Here is an 18,597-nt window from a genome sequence, read left to right as displayed (position 1 = left end):
TCATCTTCGTCCTACCTCATTACCATCATCAGAGAACGAGGGGGTGTGAGTGCGACTGAGTGGTGTTTGAGTGCCGGAAAAGCGAATCAGAGAGAGAGACGAGGGATGTGGGTGTCGTGCGCGACCGGAGAAAGAAACCGGCCGCCGGTTCCGGCTCCGATTGTCGGCTCCAGCAGGTTGAGAGGGTGAGGAGGTTGTTGTGGTGTGTGGGAGAAATATCTTGTGTTCACAGGTGGATTCGAGAGAGAGAGAGAGATACAGGAGCTGTATGTGTGGTGTGGGTATGAAGGAGATGAGTTCCCTGGTCTTTTGTCTGTGTGTTGTAGTGTGAAGGAGCAGGGCCGTCTCCGAAAATCCTAAAAAAAATTTTGGCCCTGTTCGAGATAAAAAATTTGGGCCCTATTCGCAAATCTTTATATAACATAAACTCATCAATTATTCAATTATATAACTAAAAATTCATAATACTACGACTACGATAATTGTTATGAAATAGATAAAACAAATTAACAAAAATAGATAGCAAAAATGATCAAAATATCGAGCTTACTTGCTAAGCAAACAGTGTGGTTCTCCTAGCGTTTTTTGAAGCAAAGCTCTCGATCAACTCCTTGTGTATTCGGTTTTGTTTTACTTCGTCTGCCTTTCTTTTCTCTTCCTCTAGCTTCTTCCTCTTACGTTTTTGATGGCCGGATAGGTGTTTGTATTTAGGAACGGGAGACATAATTTCTACATATTAACGAATAAAATCCATTCAATCACAATTATCTAAATAAACTAATTATCTAAATAACAGTTTAATCAATCAAATTATCGAAATCAGGATATGAAAACACAGAAACACTTAGCGACTCGTAAACTCGAAATCAGACTCGAAACGACACTAAGATCGTTAACCTTTATTTCTATGCTTTTCTCTACAAATATTTATAAAATATAACATATATCATAGTTTTATTTTCTCTAGTCACATCCACTAACTTTTATCATTCTTTTCATAGTACCCACACCTCTTCCCATAATAACTTGCCATTTCATTATTGGTCGAGAAAAAAAAAGACTTCCATCCACTAGTACTCTAATCAAATCATACGATATGAATATTGATAACAATAAAAAAATATTTTAATAAATCGTTTGACATCCGTGGGGAAGTTGCAGGGCAGGTTTGGAACCTGCGGATGATGATCATTAATCAGATTAATTTAATCTGAATCTTTTTCGGAACAACAGTATTACAGTTAAAATCAATCAACAAAAGTTTTACGGTTAAACTTGGAACCTGCGGATGTCTCCGGATGTTGAATTGTTGATGATTCCTGAATCGCACTCCTGCAGCGTACGCGACTTTTGATTTCCTGCAAGCAGCGACCGACTTTTGATTTCCTGCAGCAGCGTACGCGACTTTTGATTTCCTATAATCAGTTAAGGGATTGGGTTTGTTACCAAACTTTGGGGCCTGTTAAAAAATTGGGCTATATATATAAAGAAAACATAAAAATTTTGGGCCCTTTAATTATTTGGGCCCTGTTCTCAAGCTCACTCTGAACTTGCTGATAACCGGCCCTGTGAAGGAGATGCAGAGCAACAGACGTACTGTAGTTGTGTGCAGATTGTTTAGGGTATCAAAATGAACAAAAAAAAAATGAGATAAGGTGTTTATATAGTTAGGTTAACCAAATGGTTTAGTGGGTTGGGCCCGAGGCCCGTTAGCGGGTTGGAGCAGCCCAGTAACAATTCTGAAGCCCGTTTCTCGAACTCGAAGTTTGTATATGTCGTAAATTATAATGTTAAGTCGAAAAATACTCAAAGATTTCGTCAGAAATCAATATTCGACGCGTATTTTGTCGAGTGAGTTAAAACACGTAAAATTGACTCGGTCGTCATTCTTAACTCGTTTTTCGATTCATTTTCAACTACGGATAGTAAGATTTAAAAACGAAGCTAAATATATCATAATATTTCAGTTTTTAAGTTAATACGCGCATCTGATGCTTTTGTTTCGTCGTTGATTGTCGGTGCGTTACTGTTTCCGCGTTTTTCGTTCGCATTTGCGTTTGGTGTTGTTTGAAAGCATAATATTTTCGCAAAACGTAATCCATAAGTATATGTTATATGTATAAACTTTGTAATCGATGGCGTTGTCAGTAGTTTATACGGTGTCAGTTCGTTTCCGTGTATCGTTCCGCAGATTTCTCCAGAAATCTCCATACGCGCACTATCACGTCTGATAAGCGTTCCTAGGCATACTAAGAGCCTAATTAGGTTAATTAAGGCCTTAAACACTATTAATTATCTCCTTAATCGTTCGCTAATCACGTAATTAGATGCCGTTAATGACCGGATAGTCGTTCTAACATTTAATCGATGAAAGGCAAAGGAAAGTGGTCTTTCCTTGTTGCTTCATTTAATCGTCTATAGTCTATACAAACTCTCCATCCTGTGACGGTCCTTGTTGGTATTAGTTCATTTTTCTCATTAGTTATTACCTTCATACCTCCTTTCTTTGGGACTACTTGGACGGGACTCACCCACGGACTATCGGAGATAGGGTAGATTAGGCCGGCGTCAAGTAGCTTGATGACTTCATTTTTAACCACTTCTTGTACATTGGGATTTACTCTTCGTTGTGGTTGAATTACTATTTTGTAGTCATCATTCATTAAAATTTTGTGCGTGCACATGGAAGGACTTATTCCTTTAATATCTATAAGCTTCCAAGAAGATTAATTAATTTCTCTTTTTCTATGTTACTTAATTTAGAAGAAATAATTACAGGTAAACTACCATCTTTGTCTAGAAAAGCATATTCCAAACCTTTAGGAAGTTCTTTGAGCTCAATGGGTGGGTCTTTAGAAGACACCTTATTTTGTGGCTCATCTAAATCAAGAACCTTAAAGGTTTGTTCTATGGCGACTTCTTCTTCAACAAAGTGGTCATCTTCTTCAGTTGTATCGGGTGGTTCAGCTTCATCTTCAATTAGGGGGTCATTATTGCCAAAAGGATATTTCATTGAATGCTCAAGATCTATGCTCCTTTTGAATGCCCCTAACTGAAGATGTAGATTGTTGAATTTCCGGTTTTTCACAGCTTTATGAGTTTGTACAAAAGGTTTTCCCAAGACTAAAGGAGTGTCATCGAGGATGACAAAGTCGGTTGGGATTACCATTTGATTTGTTTGAACCAAAACATCTTCAACTACACCGATTGATTTTATCACTTTTCGATCGGATAGAAAAATGGGTATTTGAGGTGGAGTAAAGCCACTAATACTTAATTTTTCAAAAATGTAGTTAGGCATTATGTTAACACAAAGATCTTTATCAATGGTGATATTACTAATAAATGAATTTTGAAAGAAACATGGAACCGGTGTAATGTTAATTTCAAAAGGATCTTCTTTTATTAGCAAGGTTTGATCATTAGTTAACTTAACACTTACCATTTCTTTGAATTTAATATTAGTGTTTAACTCTTTTAAAAACTTAGCATGAGGGGTTACTAAACAAGGATTTTCGAAAGTAGGTGACAAGAGATTAATTTCTTCAAAATTAGACTCTTCTTGAATTTTAACATTATCGGACTCACCTTTTTCGTTGTTTAACTCATGTGTCGGTTTTTCACTTTCTTGTTCTTCCATTTTTACATTTTCAACTATCTCTACGTTATTATTACAATTTAATTCTTCTCTTGCGCGGGACTCCTCTTCCCTTGCGCGAGATTCTTTTATGCAACGTTCGATAGTTTTAATGTGTTATAATATCCTATTGGTCACTTCGGTGAGAGAAAAAGAATTTGGATCCTCAAAGCTTGAATCCGGTTGTTCGATCCTTGGCTCCTCATAGTACTCATATGAAGTAGATGGTTCACACCATTGTTCTTCATTGTAAGTATATGATGGATAAGGGTCGAAACTTTGTTCTTCATAGTACTCATATGAGGTGGGTTGTTCACGCCATGGTTCCTCATAATAAGAGTATGAAGGTGGTGGCTCATATCTTGACTCTTCAAAGTATGAGTATGAAGGCTCATACCTTGGTTCATCAAAATATGAGTATGAGGGAGGAGGTTCATACCTTTGGTCTTCATAGGATGTATATGAAGTTGATGGCTCGTACCTGGGCTCCTCATAATAGTTGTATGAATTGGATGGTTGATATGAGTTATTATATTGAACCGAGCGTGTGTTACGACAATTAGTGCAATAATTACCCCTATAATCATCCTCATCATAGGTGTAGTTGTAACCTCCTGAGTATTGATCCATAAGAATCACTCAGCAGATCATAACCAAGTCTCGAGACCAGAAAACAAAAATAAAGACGAAAATAGAAGCTGGACACGGCCCCGTGTTCAGTGAACACGGCCCCGTGGCAGGATCTATATCTGGGCGTTTTAATTAAAGTTACTGGTCACGTTGAGCACGGGGGCGTGTTCAGCGAGCACGGCCCCATGTTCAGACTCTGTATCTGGGTATCTAAAAAAAATGTGCAGCACGGGGGCGTGTTCAGTGAGCACGGCCCCGTGTTCAGGCTACTGTAAATGCAAACTAAACTAAAATGCAGAAAAAAATGCGCGTGTTTTAAAAAAGTTTTGAAAAACTGATTAGGCCGTCGATTTTAAGCTTTCTTAAAATCCTTGTGTCCCCGGCAGCGGCGTCAAAAACTTGATGCGTGTGAAGTGTAATATAATTTAGATGTATATTTAAGCCCTTTTTACACTTTTAGCCAAGTTTTAAATTTATAAAACACGATATTCACTAACACTAAACACACATATGGGCAAGTGCACCCATCGTGGACGTAGTATAGTGTTGGTAAGATACCGAGGTCGTCCAAGGACACAAGAGCTTTTAGTACCGGTTTATCCTCAACGTCTAATCAAATCAAAATGTTAGAAAAGGTTTTTAAACTAAGAAAATAAAAACTAACTAAATGCTGAAAAATAAAATAAAATAAAAAAACAGATAGACAAGATGAATCACTTGGATCCGACTCGTGTATTAGTATAACCTTTGATTATTTTCGCACTTTTGCACTTGTTTAAGAGATTATCTTAGTTATTGTAGTAGGCCCCTCTTTTGAAGGCGACGTTACCCTCAACCCAGTAGTTTGAGTCAGCAAGGATACAATCCTAAAGGGTTGGATTATTGGAAGATAATGAATTAAGTTATTAATGAAAATTGTGGTAGGCCCCGCTTTTGGCGGTGACGTTACCCTCGGCTAAGTAGTCTGAGTCAGCAGGGATACAGTCCTAAATAGCCGGGTTATAGTATTAATAGTAATTAACTTATGAGGGGGTCAAAGAGTTTGGATCCCTGTCACACCCCCGAAATCCACCCGCGGAGTACCACCGCTTGGAGGCGTGACATGACCAGGATCAAGCCACCAATCATATCGAACATAGCATCTAATATTAAAAGTAGTTAATGTAATTCATCACGACATGATTGATGTTCAACAAAACGTAAATTAAGTAGCGGAAGCATAATATGTAAAACCCAAAGTAAAGTTATAAGTTCAATTGTTTATCATAACGTCTACGATCCGTATCCCACAACGACCTGCTCCTCCTTGTGCAAGCTCCATAAGTACCTAAGGTCCTGCAAGGCATGCAGCAGAGAGTCAACAACTAGTTGAGCGAGTTCACAGTTAATAGTTCAGTAATAGTATAGTGTGAGTAGTAGTATGTTCGTTCGTCATGTCATGTATCGTATTAGTTTCCATCGCGGCCTCCCAGGCAGGTATGCGAAGATATTAGGGGATGTTTTTCCCAAGTATTCTAGATTAGGTTTATTTGTATCGCGGCCTCCCAGGCAGGTGTGCGAAGATTAGTAAATTTGGTTCGCGGCCTTCCTAAGGCAGGTGTGCGAAGTCAGTCATAATATCGCGGCCAACCCTTGGCAGGTGTGCGAAGATCAGTTCAATAAGTGTTACTAGTCTAGCCGTATCTTGTCGTTAGGTTCTATCATCTGAGTATGTACAATAAGTCATCCAATCCCATTCCCACCCGGGAACCCCATGCCTGGGCTGTGTGAACTCACCTTGGTTTGCTCGGCAGATACACAAAAGGTTCTTGAACTAAGGGTGGTCAACCACGTCCTAACAGGGTTACCACACAAGTCAGGTTTTGACTCAAATATTGCACGTATGAACATGGCAAACGCGTATCACATATTGACAGTCAAGTTCATATCATACTAATGCTTATGCAATCCCAAAGATAAAGTCCAAAAGTAATCGGCCCAACATGTTGTGCGATCAGCGCACTTGTGCGATCAGCGCACTTGTGCGATCCACAATTGGTTGTGCGATCAGCCTTATATTCGGCCCAATGACATGAGTAGTCCAATAATATATCGGCCCAATAAAGTAACTTAATAGTGGGTTGTGTGGTCCGGTTAGCCTTGTACGATCGGGTTGGGTTGTGTGTTTGTGACTTGGGCTTCAAGGCCCAACAGTTATCAAAAGAACATAACTTGTCTTGTGCGACCATTGGTGTCTTGTGCGACCGAGTTGTGTGATTGCTATTGTGCGTCCGACTTGTGCAACTTAGGAAGCCTTGTGCGATCAGGCTTCTTGTGCGAGTGGACCATCTTGTGCGAATGGTTTTAATTTCCGGAAATCATGTCATTCGGTTACAAACATTTATCAGTTTCCAAACTTATCATATCAATTAACAGTTAATCGGTTTCCAAATTTATAACAACCAATCAACACAATCAAAGATTCTATCCAACCCTTGATCGATCAAACAAGCATTTTCTAAGCAAATTCTTATGAACTCTATCATAATCAAACATGAACAACATAGCCAACATCTTACTAAATCGTATGATTCGGTCCGATTACTAGTATACATACTAACTTAACAATTGCGCATATCATCCGTATATGAACACGCACATCAGCCGATTAACAAACATGAAGCCGATTAGCATTTACACAAATCCAAAAACATATATCCAACCGAGTACTTGCATGAAAGCCGATTCATATACATATAAGAATACCATTGATCATCATACATACACCTCAAATCATGCAATCGAAACATATAATCATACACAATCAAAGCATCATCTATTAAAGCAAACAACATCAAGCACTAACCGGTGAAAGGAGTACAACGAGAATGATCCAACCAGGGGGTGATCCGAGCACTATGATCTTCGGTTGATAGGAACGAGTGTTGCCGTCGGTTTGAGAAGAGAGAGAGAGCTAGGGTTTCGTGAGTGAAGGTGTTTTACAAAAATAATGAGAGGTATACCCTATCCTCTATTCGTATAAAGGGAGTGGGCCGGCCCATCATGGGCTGCCCCTTTGGTCCGAGTACAAGAATTACGGCCCCCGAGTGGGCTTGTGCGATCGTGTGAGAGTTGTGCGGTCGGATCATACAAGCGTATACACATAACGTAACATTCCTATATTTCACAATTTACACAAAGCACGTATAACATGTTATTCAGATAAAGTTCACATAATCACGTAACGTTACACCAAGTAAGTTCGAATTACGAGTTGTCACATTATCCCCAACTTAAAAGAAATTTCGTCCCGAAATTTGGTATGCACTCACTGAGGAAGCTAGGTAAGTTGTATCGTTCACTGGTTTTCCTGGGGTGTCACATCCTCCCCCCGTTGATCTGGAATTTCGTCCCGAAATTCCGCAGCAGTAGCTTCAGCCTCAGTAGTGGTTGCATTGGTTCTGAATAACTGGGGATACTTTTCTGTCATCTGGTCTTCGCGTTCCCAGGTGTACTCTGGGCCATGTTTGGAGTTCCAACGAACTCGGACAAGAGGGATTCTCTTGTGTTTGAGGACCTTAACATCCCGGTCCGTGATTTCGACTGGTTCCTCGACGAACTGCAACCGCTCGTCGATAGTGAGTTCCTTCAAAGGAACTATGAGGGTCTCATCTGACAGACACTTCTTCAGATTCGACACGTGAAAAACGTTGTGAACTGCCCCGAGTTCAGCTGGTAGGTTCAGTCTGTAGGCTACTTTGCCTATTCTTTCTATGATCTCGAATGATCCGACGTACCACGGATTTAGTTTGCCCCGTTTGCCAAATCGTACCACACCCTTCCAGGGTGAGACTTTAAGTAAAACCCGGTCCCCGACCTGAAATTCCAAAGGCTTCCTACGCTTGTCCGCGTAGGCTTGCTGACGGTCGCGTGCTGCCGCCTTGCGTTGTCGTATCTATGCAATCTTTTCCGTGGCGTCCACTACAATCTCTGGACCCGTGATTTGACTATCCCCCACCTCTGCCCAACAGAGAGGTGACCGGCATTTACGCCCGTACAATGCCTCGAATGGAGCGGCTTGTATGCTGGTGTGATAAATGTTGTTGTATGAAAACTCCACCAAAGGGAGGTGCTTTTCCCAGTCGTTGCCGAAATCAATAACACATGCCCGAAGCATGTCTTCAAGAGTTTGGATCGTTCGCTCAGACTGCCCATCCGTCTGAGGGTGATACGCTGTGCTCATGTCTAATCGTGAGCCAAAAGATTTGTGCATCGCTTGCCATAGCTCTGACGTGAATCGTGCATCCTGATCCGAAATGATGGAGGTGGGCACCCCGTGCCTTGAAACAACCTCTTTAAGATAAACGTCTGCGAGAGTGGAGAACTTATCCGTTTCCTTTATAGCCAGGAAGTGTGCAGACTTGGTGAGTCGATCCACGATCACCCATATAGTATCATTCCCACGCTGGGATCTGGGTAGGCCTGTAACAAAATCCATGGAAATTTCTTCCCATTTCCATTGTGGTATCTTGGGTTGCTGAAGTAGGCCCGCTGGTTTCTGATATTCCACTTTGACTTTTGCACATGTCAAACACTTGCCGACGTAAGTAGCGATGGGGGCTTTCATGCTAGGCCACCAGTATGTTGCTTTGAGATCGTGGTACATTTTATCCGACCCTGGATGTACTGAGTAGCGAGACTTGTGTGTTTCATCCATCACAAGTTCCCGTAATCCGTCATATAGTGGGACCCAAATACGCCCCGTTACATAGTAGGCGCCGTCATCCTTTTGTTCCATTTGCTGCCTTGAGCCGCGTAAGGCTTCAGCCTTGACGTTTTCGAGCTTCAATGCTTCTATCTGAGCGGGTCGTATCTGTGCAGGAAGACTGGACTGAATAGTGAGCTGCAAGGCTCGTACGCGTCTAGGTAGAGTGTCCTTTCGACTGAGAGCGTCAGCCACAACATTGGCCTTGCCTGGATGGTACTTGATGGCGCATTCATAATCGTTGAGTAACTCGACCTTCCTAAGGCAGGTGTGCGAAGTCAGCCATAATATCGCGGCCAACCCTTGGCAGGTGTGCGAAGATCAGTTCAATAAGTGTTACTAGTCTAGCCGTATCTTGTCGTTAGGTTCTATCATCTGAGTATGTACAATAAGTCATCCAATCCCATTCCCACCCGGGAACCCCATGCCTTGGCTGTGTGAACTCACCTTGGTTTGCTCGGCAGATACACAAAAGGTTCTTGAACTAAGGGTGGTCAACCACGTCCTAACAGGGTTACCACACAAGTCAGGTTTTGACTCAAATATTGCACGTATGAACATGGCAAACGCGTATCACATATTGACAGTCAAGTTCATATCATACTAATGCTTATGCAATCCCAAAGATAAAGTCCAAAAGTAATCGGCCCAACATGTTGTGCGATCAGCGCACTTGTGCGATCCACAATTGGTTGTGCGGTCAGCCTTATATTCGGCCCAATGACATGAGTAGTCCAATAATATATCGGCCCAATAAAGTAACTTAATAGTGGGTTGTGCGGTCCGGTTAGCCTTGTACGATCGGGTTGGGTTGTGTGTTTGTGACTTGGGCTTCAAGGCCCAACAGTTATCAAAAGAACATAACTTGTGCGATCCAATGGTCTTGTGCGACCATTGGTGTCTTGTGCGACCGAGTTGTGTGATTGCTATTGTGCGTCCGACTTGTGCAACTTAGGAAGCCTTGTGCGATCAGGCTTCTTGTGCGAGTGGACCATCTTGTGCGAATGGTTTTAATTTCCGGAAATCATGTCATTCGGTTACAAACATTTATCAGTTTCCAAACTTATCATATCAATTAACAGTTAATCGGTTTCCAAATTTATAACAACCAATCAACACAATCAAAGATTCTATCCAACCCTTAATCGATCAAACAAGCATTTTCTAAGCAAATTCTTATGAACTCTATCATAATCAAACATGAACAACATAGCCAACATCTTACTAAATCGTATGATTCGGTCCGATTACTAGTATACATACTAACTTAACAATTGCGCATATCATCCGTATATGAACACGCACATCAGCCGATTAACAAACATGAAGCCGATTAGCATTTACACAAATCCAAAAACATATATCCAACCGATTACTTGCATGAAAGCCGATTCATATACATATAAGAATACCATTGATCATCATACATACACCTCAAATCATGCAATCGAAACATGTAATCATACACAATCAAAGCATCATCTATTAAAGCAAACAACATCAAGCACTAACCGGTGAAAGGAGTACAACAAGAATGATCCAACCAGGGGGTGATCCGAGCACTATGATCTTCGGTTGATAGGAACGAGTGTTGCCGTCGGTTTGAGAAGAGAGAGAGAGCTAGGGTTTCGTGAGTGAAGGTGTTTTACAAAAATAATGAGAGGTATACCCTATCCTCTATTCGTATAAAGGGAGTGGGCCGGCCCATCATGGGCTGCCCCTTTGGTCCGAGTACAAGAATTACGGCCCCCGAGTGGGCTTGTGCGATCGTGTGAGAGTTGTGCGGTCGGATCATACAAGCGTATACACATAACGTAACATTCCTATATTTCACAATTTACACAAAGCACGTATAACATGTTATTCAGATAAAGTTCACATAATCACGTAACGTTACACCAAGTAAGTTCGAATTACGAGTTGTCACATTATCCCCAACTTAAAAGAAATTTCGTCCCGAAATTTGGTATGCACTCACTGAGGAAGCTAGGTAAGTTGTATCGTTCACTGGTTTTCCTGGGGTGTCACATCCTCCCCCCGTTGATCTGGAATTTCGTCCCGAAATTCCGCAGCAGTAGCTTCAGCCTCAGTAGTGGTTGCATTGGTTCTGAATAACTGGGGATACTTTTCTGTCATCTGGTCTTCGCGTTCCCAGGTGTACTCTGGGCCATGTTTGGAGTTCCAACGAACTCGGACAAGAGGGATTCTCTTGTGTTTGAGGACCTTAACATCCCGGTCCGTGATTTCGACTGGTTCCTCGACGAACTGCAACCGCTCGTCGATAGTGAGTTCCTTCAAAGGAACTATGAGGGTCTCATCTGACAGACACTTCTTCAGATTCGACACGTGAAAAACGTTGTGAACTGCCCCGAGTTCAGCTGGTAGGTTCAGTCTGTAGGCTACTTTGCCTATTCTTTCTATGATCTCGAATGATCCGACGTACCGCGGATTTAGTTTGCCCCGTTTGCCAAATCGTACCACACCCTTCCAGGGTGAGACTTTAAGTAAAACCCGGTCCCCGACCTGAAATTCCAAAGGCTTCCTACGCTTGTCCGCGTAGGCTTGCTGACGGTCGCGTACTGCCGCCATGCGTTGTCGTATCTATGCAATCTTTTCCGTGGCGTCCACTACAATCTCTGGACCCGTGATTTGACTATCCCCCACCTCTGCCCAACAGAGAGGTGACCGGCATTTACGCCCGTACAATGCCTCGAATGGAGCGGCTTGTATGCTGGTGTGATAACTGTTGTTGTATGAAAACTCCACCAAAGGGAGGTGCTTTTCCCAGCCGTTGCCGAAATCAATAACACATGCCCGAAGCATGTCTTCAAGAGTTTGGATCGTTCGCTCAGACTGCCCATCCGTCTGAGGGTGATACGCTGTGCTCATGTCTAATCGTGAGCCAAAAGATTTGTGCATCGCTTGCCATAGCTCTGACGTGAATCGTGCATCTTGATCCGAAATGATGGAGGTGGGCACCCCGTGCCTTGAAACAACCTCTTTAAGATAAACGTCTGCGAGAGTGGAGAACTTATCCGTTTCCTTTATAGCCAGGAAGTGTGCAGACTTGGTGAGTCGATCCACGATCACCCATATAGTATCATTCCCACGCTGGGATCTGGGTAGGCCTGTAACAAAATCCATGGAAATTTCTTCCCATTTCCATTGTGGTATCTTGGGTTGCTGAAGTAGGCCCGCTGGTTTCTGATATTCCACTTTGACTTTTGCACATGTCAAACACTTGCCGACGTAAGTAGCGATGTGGGCTTTCATGCTAGACCACCAGTATGTTGCTTTGAGATCGTGGTACATTTTATCCGACCCTGGATGTACTGAGTAGCGAGACTTGTGTGCTTCATCCATCACAAGTTCCCATAATCCGTCATATAGTGGGACCCAAATACGCCCCGTTACATAGTAGGCGCCGTCTTCCTTTTGTTCCATTTGCTGCCTTGAGCCGCGTAAGGCTTCAGCCTTGACGTTTTCGGGCTTCAATGCTTCTATCTGAGCGGTTCGTATCTGTGCAGGAAGACTGGACTGAATAGTGAGCTGCAAGGCTCGTACGCGTCTAGGTAGAGTGTCCTTTCGACTGAGAGCGTCAGCCACAACATTGGCCTTGCCTGGATGGTACTTGATGGCGCATTCATAATCGTTGAGTAACTCGACCCATCATCGTTGACGCATGTTCAAATCCTTCTGCTTAAGAATATGCTCGAGACTCCTGTGATCGGTGTAAATTGTGCACTTGGAACCGTACAGGTAGTGTCGCCATATCTTAAGTGCAAAAACAACAGTTCCCAGCTCTAAATCGTGCGTCGTGTAGTTTCGTTCATGAACCTTGAGTTGACGAGAAGCGTAAGCAATAACCTTATCCCGTTGCATCAATACACACCCAAGACCCTGTATCGACGCGTCACAATAAACCACAAAGTCGTCCGTGCCCTCTGGCAATGAGAGAATAGGTGCGCTGCAAAGCCTATCCTTTAGGTACTGAAAAGCAGTTTCCTGAGTGTTGCCCCAATGGTAGGTGACACATTTCTGTGTCAGTAGTGTAAGCGGCTGAGCAATCTTTGAGAAGTCCTTGATGAACCGTCTGTAATATCCCGCCAAACCCAAGAATTGGCGTATTTCCGTTGGTGTACGTGGTGCAGGCCAGTTTCTGGCCGAATCTACCTTGGATGGATCGACATGGATCCCATCCTTGTTTACTACGTGGCCTAGAAAGTGGACTTCACGAAGCCAGAAGTCACATTTCGAAAACTTAGCGTACAGCTGTTCCTTTCGTAGGAGTTCCAAAATAAGTCGTAGATGCTGCTCGTGCTCCTCCTGACTCTTAGAGTAGATCAGGATGTCGTCAATAAACACTATCACAAATCTGTATAAGTACGGCTTGCACACCCTGTTCATCAGATCCATAAATACAGCAGGCGCATTCGTTAACCCAAATGGCATGACAAGAAACTCGTAGTGACCGTAGCGAGTTCTGAATGCGGTTTTGGAGACGTCCTCATCCCGGACTCTCAGCTGATGATACCCTGACCTCAAGTCTATCTTGGAGTAGTAACTCGACCCCTGCAACTGGTCGAATAAGTCGTCAATACGCGGAAGAGGATAACGGTTCTTCACCGTCACCTTGTTGAGTTCACGGTAGTCGATGCACATCCTGAAAGTGCCATCCTTCTTTTTCACGAAAAGTACTGGAGCTCCCCAAGGCGATGAGCTTGGACGAATAAAGCCCTTTTCCAAGAGCTCTTGTAGCTGCTTCGACAGTTCTTCCAGTTCGGTTGGAGCTAAACGATATGGTGCGCGGGCTATTGGTGCTGCTCCAGGAGCTAACTCAATCTGGAATTCGACTTGGCGGTGAGGCGGTAAACCGGGTAAATCTTCAGGAAACACCTGAGGAAAGTCACGCACAACTGGAATATCCTCCAGCTTCTTTTCCTTTGCTGATGCGTCAGTGACAAGTGCCAGAATTGCAGTGTGCCCCTTTCGTAAACATTTCTGCGCCTTTAAGAAAGAGATGATGCCAACCACAGCACCACTCTTGTCGCCTTGAACTTCGAGTGGTTCCTGACTAGAGCGAGGAATACGAATGATCTTTTCCTTGCATAAAATCTCTGCGTGATGTTGGGATACCCAATCCATACCGATGACGACGTCGAAACTACCCAAAACTATGGGTATAAGATCAATCGTGAAGGTCTGATCAGCTAAGACGATGCTACAACCCTTGATTACATGTGCGGCTTCTACACTTTTACCATTCGCTAATTCTACGACATGTTTGGTGTTTAGGGGTGTTGGTGTACGTTTTAACAATTTACTCATTTTCAAGGACATATAACTTGTATCAGCACCCGAATCAAATAAGACAGTAACATAAATATCGTCGAGAAGAAACTTACCCATAACCACATTGGGATCATTCATCGCGTCGCCCCGACCCAGCACAAAAGCACGACCCCGAGCTTCGTTGCCATTGTTGTTGTTGTTTCCCCCGTTGTTGTTGTTCCCGTTGCCCTGGTTATTGTTGTTGTCGCGATTCTGGTTCTGGTTCAATTGTGGGCAATCACGTTTGAAGTGGCCTTCAGCCCCACACTGGAAACATCCCCGGTTTCCACGCTGTGGCTGCTGCTGCTGGTTCTGTGGAGCTGGCGGTGGGAGTTGCTGGTTCTAATTTGCTGGCCATGAGCTTCTACAATCCTTAGCCTCATGACCCATCTTGAGGCATCTTTGACAACGTTCCCTGCGACAGCTTCCACTGTGGTGTTTGTTGCACCTACTACACCATGGGTGAATTCCCCGATATCCACCCTGTCCCTGACTGCCTGATGATTGCTGATTCGGACTCTGGTAGTCATTTGTCTTGCGCTGCTGTGCTTGAGACTGAACAGAGACTGATCCCTTGCTGGAATCCCCCTCCCATTTTCTCTTGTTGTCACTGGGAGTAGCAGAAGTAGTGACAGCAGTAGTGGTAGCACTGATGCGTTTTGGCAGCTTGTTCTGTTCCACTGCCTGATCGGTGAGTCGATGAGCAAGACGCTAAATGTCTTGGATGTTGTTGAGGTTAGCCGACGTCACGTGGCTCTGAATCTCTGGCGCAAGCCCCTTGAGATACAACTCAATGCGCTTAACTGGAGGGTCCACCATCGTTGGACACAAGATGGCCAGTTCGTTTGACCGTTTCGTATAAGTTTCGATTTCTGACCCCGTCATTTTCAGATGATACAGCTCCACCTCCAACTTGTGGATGTCATCTCGCGTGAAGTATTCTCGTTTGATCAGTTCTTTGAAATCTTCCCAGGGTGTGGCGTTAGCAGCTGCCAACCCTAAGATCTGAACTTGGGCGTTCCACCAAGTTAGCGCAATCCCTTCCAACGTGCCAGTGGCGTACTTGACCCTGCGAGCCTCAGGGCATTCACACATCTCGAATACCGACTCGAGCTTCTCAAACCAATGGAGGAGTCCCACTGCCCCCTCGGTGCCACTGAAAGTGCTTGGACGACAGTCCATGAAGTTCTTGAATGTGCAGACAGGTTGTGGAGCGTTTTGACCTATTGTGCATAGAATAGGACAATGTTAAATGCAAGGTTGGTTTAGGAATGTAGGATTCAAAGATCCTAGTGTGTATCCCATCCGCAGGGTATACTACCTGCTGGTGCAGCTGCAAGTGCCGCAGCTACTCGTTCATTGATAAGTGCCGTCAACTGGGCTTGAGTCATGTTCACACGTCCAGACATGATCTTCATAGTGAAAGTAGAGTAAGTGAGAATGGTTCGCGAGTAGTGCGATGACAAAGGAGTGTAAGCACATAGGTATTCTCATGTGACGACGTATAGTAAGCAATGTAATCTAGCATGCTACGAGCAAAGTTCTATATAGTTCTAGCAAGCAGGTAATAAACATAAACCTTATTACCTAGAATGTTGAGTCTTGCACGTGGAACGAAGCGTCGTTGTGGATCGTTGAGAGCACTGTTCTGGTTATAGTCTGGTTTTAATAAAACGTTTTTCCCATATTAAAACCAAGTTCTCTATAACCAATGGCTCTGATACCAATCTGTCACACCCCCGAAATCCACCCGCGGAGTACCACCGCTTGGAGGCGTGACATGACCAGGATCAAGCCACCAATCATATCGAACATAGCATCTAATATTAAAAGTAGTTAATGTAATTCATCACGACATGATTGATGTTCAACAAAACGTAAATTAAGTAGCGGAAGCATAATATGTAAAACCCAAAGTAAAGTTATAAGTTCAATTGTTTATCATAACGTCTACGATCCGTATCCCATAACGACCTGCTCCTCCTTGTGCAAGCTCCATAAGTACCTAAGGTCCTGCAAGGCATGCAGCAGAGAGTCAACAACTAGTTGAGCGAGTTCACAGTTAATAGTTCAGTAATAGTATATGTGAGTAGTAGTATGTTCGTTCGTCATGTCATGTATCGTATTAGTTTCCATCGCGGCCTCCCAGGCAGGTATGCGAAGATATTAGGGGATGTTTTTCCCAAGTATTCTAGACTAGGTTTATTTGTATCGCGGCCTCCCAGGCAGGTGTGCGAAGATTAGTAAATTTGGTTCGTGGCCTTCCTAAGGCAGGTGTGCGAAGTCAGTCATAATATCGCGGCCAACCCTTGGCAGGTGTGCGAAGATCAGTTCAATAAGTGTTGCTAGTCTAGCCGTATCTTGTCGTTAGGTTCTATCATCTGAGTATGTACAATAAGTCATCCAATCCCATTCCCACCCGGGAACCCCATGCCTTGGCTGTGTGAACTCACCTTGGTTTGCTCGGCAGATACACAAAAGGTTCTTGAACTAAGGGTGGTCAACCACGTCCTAACAGGGTTACCACACAAGTCAGGTTTTGACTCAAATATTGCACGTATGAACATGGCAAACGCGTATCACATATTGAAAGTCAAGTTCATATCATACTAATGCTTATGCAATCCCAAAGATAAAGTCCAAAAGTAATCGGCCCAACATGTTGTGCGATCAGCGCACTTGTGCGATCCACAATTGGTTGTGCAATCAGCCTTATATTCGGCCCAATGACATGAGTAGTCCAATAATATATCGGCCCAATAAAGTAACTTAATAGTGGGTTGTGCGGTCCGGTTAGCCTTGTACGATCGGGTTGGGTTGTGTGTTTGTGACTTGGGCTTCAAGGCCCAACAGTTATCAAAAGAACATAACTTGTGCGATCCAATGGTCTTGTGCGACCATTGGTGTCTTGTGCGACCGAGTTGTGTGATTGCTATTGTGCGTCCGACTTGTGCAACTTAGGAAGCCTTGTGCGATCAGGCTTCTTGTGCGAGTGGACCATCTTGTGCGAATGGTTTTAATTTCCGAAAATCATGTCATTCGGTTACAAACATTTATCAGTTTCCAAACTTATCATATCAATTAACAGTTAATCGGTTTCCAAATTTATAACAACCAATCAACACAATCAAAGATTCTATCCAACCCTTAATCGATCAAACAAGCATTTTCTAAGCAAATTCTTATGAACTCTATCATAATCAAACATGAACAACATAGCCAACATCTTACTAAATCGTATGATTCGGTCCGATTACTAGTATACATACTAACTTAACAATTGCGCATATCATCCGTATATGAACACGCACATCAGCTGATTAACAAACATGAAGCCGATTAGCATTTACACAAATCCAAAAACATATATCCAACCGATTACTTGCATGAAAGCCGATTCATATACATATAAGAATACCATTGATCATCATACATACACCTCAAATCATGCAATCGAAACATGTAATCATACACAATCAAAGCATCATCTATTAAAGCAAACAACATCAAGCACTAACCGGTGAAAGGAGTACAACGAGAATGATCCAACCAGGGGGTGATCCGAGCACTATGATCTTCGGTTGATAGGAACGAGTGTTGCCGTCGGTTTGAGAAGAGAGAGAGAGCTAGGGTTTCGTGAGTGAAGGTGTTTTACAAAAATAATGAGAGGTATACCCTATCCTCTATTCGTATAAAGGGAGTGGGCCGGCCCATCATGGGCTGCCCCTTTGGTCCGAGTACAAGAATTACGGCCCCCAAGGGGGCTTGTGCGATCGTGTGAGAGTTGTGCGGTCGGATCATACAAGCGTATACACATAACGTAACATTCCTATATTTCACAATTTACACAAAGCACGTATAACATGTTATTCAGATAAAGTTCACATAATCACGTAACGTTACACCAAGTAAGTTCGAATTACGAGTTGTCACAATCCCCGCCATCCAATACCTATGGGCATTGAAGGAGATCCTACTAAATTTGACCCAGGTCCCTTGCAGGACCTCTAAACGCTGAATAAGGGCAAGACCCTTACCAAATCGTTCCCTTAACCCCTGACCAGGTAGCCAACATACCTCCATATAGACCGTGGAGATATGAATGGTGAATATCTTTTATTTTATATAGACAGTAAAATAATGCCAAGACACCACGGACAAACGATAAGGAAAGATCACTTTCAACATAAGCAACTAGTTATTAAAGTCATTAATACAAAACCAAATAAAAAGTGAAAAAGATTAAAAATAAAAA

The 18,597-nt window shown here is 43.1% G+C and overlaps 1 protein-coding gene across 1 annotated transcript in view; it reads right to left on the bottom strand.

Annotated features, from left to right (window-relative positions):
* Nucleotides 1–553: 553 nt before the first annotated feature.
* Nucleotides 554–18,597, bottom strand: part of LOC118480183 (myocardial zonula adherens protein-like) — a 36,701-nt gene continuing 18,657 nt past the window's right edge. The window contains exon 4 of the mRNA XM_035974898.1: nucleotides 554–729. Within this exon, the coding sequence (XP_035830791.1) occupies nucleotides 554–729 (176 nt within the window). The remainder of the gene's footprint in view (nucleotides 730–18,597) is intronic.

This window comes from Helianthus annuus, chromosome 7 (genome assembly GCF_002127325.2).
Source record: "Helianthus annuus cultivar XRQ/B chromosome 7, HanXRQr2.0-SUNRISE, whole genome shotgun sequence".
NCBI classification, from domain to species: domain Eukaryota; kingdom Viridiplantae; phylum Streptophyta; class Magnoliopsida; order Asterales; family Asteraceae; genus Helianthus; species Helianthus annuus.
The sequence above is the reverse complement of the archived record's forward strand: the minus strand, read 5'-3'. Positions and strand labels throughout refer to the sequence as shown.